General features: G+C 35.1%; 1 protein-coding gene across 12 annotated transcripts in view; it reads left to right on the top strand.

The window, feature by feature from the left end:
* The window catches only part of LOC135220661 (gamma-aminobutyric acid receptor subunit beta-like), a 424,244-nt gene that overhangs the window by 26,575 nt on the left and 392,669 nt on the right, over window positions 1–5,000 (top strand). For 11 of the 12 annotated variants that reach the window (XM_064258030.1, XM_064258029.1, XM_064258024.1 and 8 more), the window contains exon 2: window positions 4,687–4,716. The exons of the other annotated variant lie outside the window; for it this stretch is intronic. In XM_064258030.1, the coding sequence (XP_064114100.1) occupies window positions 4,687–4,716 (30 nt within the window). The remainder of the gene's footprint in view (window positions 1–4,686; window positions 4,717–5,000) is intronic. 12 annotated transcript variants of the gene reach the window in all.

Here is a 5,000-nt window from a genome sequence, read left to right as displayed (position 1 = left end):
TGTATATAGGTGCGTGTGTATGTGTTTTTGTTTTGGGGGGGTGGTGAGCTACTGTTGATTTATTTGTGTATAGCTTTATTGGAATCCAGATATGTTCGAAATTTGGTCTTACCCAGTTATGCCCGATTTTTCTTTCTTGAAATTTTATGAAGTGGGTCGGTTCGGAATTTGAAATTATTATTAGGTGATAGTGGGCAGCACCGCTTTCCTAGAAGTATCAAAGGATTGGAATATCAGTGCACTGTAACTGAAGGTTTATAATTGGACAGTTATCAGCAGAGGCTAGATATGGATCTGTGTATTCCCTTACACTATCCTAAACTCTAAACATATAGCAGTTGGTAAGCTTCCAACTCCCTCTCCATCCAAATAAGACTTGGAAAAGCAGAGCCTTGTCTACTGATGACCTCCGAGGAGGTAGTCCTGCACCACAAAATCCTACCCTTAGGGGTTCTGATCTCGAGTTAAAATTCCAATATTAATGATTAATCCTGTAGCTCCCATGTTTTCATTATCGCCAAAGTCACGTCCAAAGTGCAGTCTTTTTATATGGAAACTGGTTTTTTGTTTATCTGAATCGGCATTATATATTTTGTGCATACATTTACAAGTATATTAAGCAGGGCGTGATGGCAATTGAAGAAACAGGGAATGATTAATTGCTATAAATTTGTAAGTTTTTTCGTCGTTAGAGAATTAGAAAGTAAATGTGTAAATGATGAAATGACCCTAACAAAAACATTTATTCAGCTGTTAAAATATTTACCTCAGCCAGCAATGGCTTTCATTAGAAATATCCGTGACAGACGCCTTATGTAGATTCCGTTTGTCATTGGCCAATTATTAAGGATCATCCTCAAATTTCAAACTGGTCTTCTCACTGTGAATATGTCTGAAAATCGGATGAGAAAAGTTTTTTTTCTTATGCTACCATTTTATGATTTTTGTGCGTAAAGAAATTCTGAATAATGATTTGTAATCTTGTTGACTTGAACCGGATCACGTTTCAGCCCTTAGTATTCAGTATCTTTTCTTTTAGATTTACACTCGTCAAAAGCACATTTTACGATACGCTATCGGTTTGAAGGGTGGAGTGAAATCACCCTTTTTCAGTAGATGCATATTATTTTATTGTTTCTTACAATGTTTTCCAAATTAAAAAAACATGCGTAAAGCAATAAACTACGACGATAAATAGGCTAATTATAAGAGACTTGGGTAGATGAATTCCTTTCGTGATAAAGTCTTTTAGTTCCATCCTAGAAAAGATGCTGTTGTTTATTACATAGAATGCTTATAGAAATTACTGTCGAGAACGCAATCAGGACAGTTAAAAGGCTGAGGAACAGACACACAATGAATTCATATAAAGAAAACAAGATAAATTTTGCTTCTCTAATGACGCCGATCCCTGATCTAAGCTTCATCGGACTTTAAGAAGAGCCCCTTGTACATTTGTTTAAAATAATTATCTGTACAAAGCTATATAGTGACCCATCTATTGCATTCACTTGACGATTATAGTAAAATATGGTAATCAACTCGGCATCACCTACGCGAACTCATTCTTTCCTTGTTCCCTACGTTCATCGATATAAAGAACTGAGAATTCTTATTTAGTTCCTTACTGAATAACTGCTTTTCCTGGCAGCGAATTTTTGACATCAGTCTACATAAGCAATATAGACTGATGTCAAAAATTCGCTTATTTACATAAGAAAGTAAATAAGCAATGTGCTTATTTACTTTCGTACCTTAAACGAAAAGTTTCCTAATACGTAACTGATTCCCACATCTTCTCCCTAGCAAAACTAATCTGGTCTTCCCCTCTTTTAATAACTCTCATCAATCACACCTTATGACTTGCGTTGTTCCTTATATTTTCCTTAGACTTTCAAGCAAGACTATGTCCCTGTTGCCCTTGCTTTATCATTTCTCATTTGATTTTAGTTATTTGCTTTCTTAGAGCGTGTTTTTATTTTATTTTATTTTTTATTTTTTTTTTTTTTGAAGAGAAAGGTTTGAAGTTTTCCATGTCAGGCACCGATTTTAACGGTTTCGAGATACTATCGTATGATGAATAATATCCGTGTCTTTTTTTCTTTCTTTCTCTCTATTTTTACGAAGGCATAAGATCCTTCTGCTCTGCTACTTAACGTAGCTTAGTTTTGTTCATTTATAACATCGCCATTCCGTTTTATGACACTTCCACCCTGTAATGACTACCGGTGTCCTGGTTGCTCAGCCACGCCCTCACTTCAACTCACTTTCTTTGTCCTTCGCTCATTCGCCAGTGTCTGCATGTACAAAGAAAGTTATTCATATACACAGACACGTGGATATCGATCTGCAGACTTGGCGCTACATAGATCATGGACGTTAAGAAACAACGAAATTCGCGATTTCTACTTTCTGCATAGGATTATTATTATTATTATTATTATTATTATTATTATTATTATTATTATTATTATTATTATTATTATTATATGGCACGTACTACTTTTTATTATCCTTCTCTTACCGTAAACGATTGAGAAAATAGGCATAATAAAGTTTCAGATTTACGCTACGCTACATATACTGGAAGACTTTTCGGGTTATGATGATTTATGTATGTATATATATATATATATATATATATATATATATATATATATATATATATATATATATATATATATATATATATATATAAATGTATATATATATATATATATATATATATATATATATATATATATATATATATATATATATAGATGTGTGTGCGTGTGTGTGCCCGTGCGTGCGTTCGTATGTGCGTGCGTGCCTGTGTGTGTGTTTGTGTACGTCTCCTTTCAGTCAAATCAAAGTATTAGCTCTGCATACTTCTAACTACAAAGCATTTCTGAAATAATGTTTTTTTTTTATATATAACATTTAGGATTTGGAGTAAAGCAGAAAAAAGTCCTCTTGGCCAATGCCAAGCATGACTAGTGTTCCTAGAACACAAAACAATGACAAAATGCTCCAGTATCCAGCGGTCCGATTTTCCAGGTCACAAGTGATCGAGTGATTAAGATTCATGGATCAATATATATACTATATGCTGTTACTAACAACAGTGTCGCTACGCTATAACAACTTCGTATACCAACTCCTGAAAGCCTGAATTATATGCAAAAGTTACCCTGCTGCCTGCGCCTCAACTTCTTCATTGTTCATTGCCATTTTCCCCCGCCATTCACTTTCACGCCCACCTGTCTTTGACCATGAAATGTTATCATTGCAGCATTAGTAGTAGATAATCATACATGTACATCATCGCGTACACTTGTACAGACATCCCGTGTGGGTGTGAGTAGCCTTCAGTAGATATGGGCGAAATATATATATATATATATATATATATATATATATATATATATATATATATATATATATATATATATATATATATATATATATATATATATATATATATATATATATAATGCCTGTGTATCATGGGATATGTATAAACACATGCTTGTCAGTATGAGAAACAAATGCCAGCTAAACACTACTATAGGTACTGTCAGTGTGGCTATCCACCGTATGTGACATCTATGCTCGATCTAATTTGGTATTTATGTGACATTAATTTTCCGACAGATATTTTAGAGTAATTAGTAGAATGGTAGAATAGCATTTTATTCTATTTATGCCCCTTTAGTATAATTCTTCTTGAACTGTCTCTTCCAGATCACTTACACTGATGTGATATTGAAAATCTGTACTTTTGTTTCATAGCTAATATTATATTCAAAAGATTCTTGTTTTTTTTTCATTTCACCATTTATCTGTCTTCCTTCTTTCCTCTTTATTTTCGCTTGCTTTGGAAATCTGGTCGTCAGCCATATCTTCCTATGTCTTCCCACGAACACCTTTGGTGACAATGGTGGCTCTCATGGGAAGAATTAAGGAAGAAGTAATTGACAGGTGCTGTGGCCCACGACAGACTTCCCTGCGATGCGAACGGAAAGCAAAGACAGAGAGAAGGAACGAACGAAGAGGTCATCACTCAAAACAAAATTGCCTTCCCTCTTTCTAATAGATAAACAAAAAAATACCGAAGGCCTTATATTTCCTCACGCACGGACTTTTTTCACTTATTTCCCGCCCCCAACTCACCTCCCCCAACCTCCGCCAGAAAGGAAGTGAGGGAAGGAGAGGAAGAGGGTGGCCAGGAGTAGGGTGGAGGTCCATTCCTCTTCAGAACTCTTCATCCTGTCAAAGGAGATGAGGGATGGACCTTCCTCCATCAACCAGTGTTCCTTCAGGAGTTCGAGATATATTTGCTCAGTATGTCAGTCTTCTCTTTGCACTGCTCTTAATGATTTTGTTGCCGGAGGAAAGACCTCAAGGGGACTACTAGTTTCTTTCTTCCTTGTTTTTTTTTTTTTTCTTTTTTTGTAAAAGATATTTGGATGATTATCAACTGAGAATAAGGAAGATTTCACGAGGACACCTCAATTAAAAGATGTTCCTGTTGAATGAGCAACAGTAAAAATTAAAAGAACTTGCTCATTCGAAAAAGATGAATGAACACTGGTTGTGGAATTTGTTTGTTTTCAATAGTAAAATGCACTTCTTTCAGACACAGGCGTTCTTTACCAATCAATTGATTATTTGCACTGAATTTCATGTGTGTTTTATTTTCAGCTATCGGTCTGCGGTCCAAGAAGCATTCAAGTAAGTCCCGAGTTCAAATATTAACCAGTGCATTTGCTTGTCTGTAAATTTTGTAGATTATAGGCTGCAATAATATAGAATTGCTTGTCTTTGTGTAAACATCAAAAATAGTATGTCATCAAAGAACTGTCATTTCCAGAGGCCAAAGCAAACACGAATCACAATATAACGAACCCAGAATTGGAGTCCATGATCCCAAGCAGTTTCGTGACTCTCTTCCTTCTGTGCACAGAGGAAAAGAAGCAACTTTTCGAAACTGCTTTGGGATTTGTTCTCAGATCTGT

Source organism: Macrobrachium nipponense, chromosome 2 (genome assembly GCF_015104395.2).
Source record: "Macrobrachium nipponense isolate FS-2020 chromosome 2, ASM1510439v2, whole genome shotgun sequence".
In the NCBI taxonomy this organism is placed as follows: domain Eukaryota; kingdom Metazoa; phylum Arthropoda; class Malacostraca; order Decapoda; family Palaemonidae; genus Macrobrachium; species Macrobrachium nipponense.
Note: the sequence above shows the minus strand (reverse complement) of the source record. Positions and strands in the feature narration are given on the sequence as shown.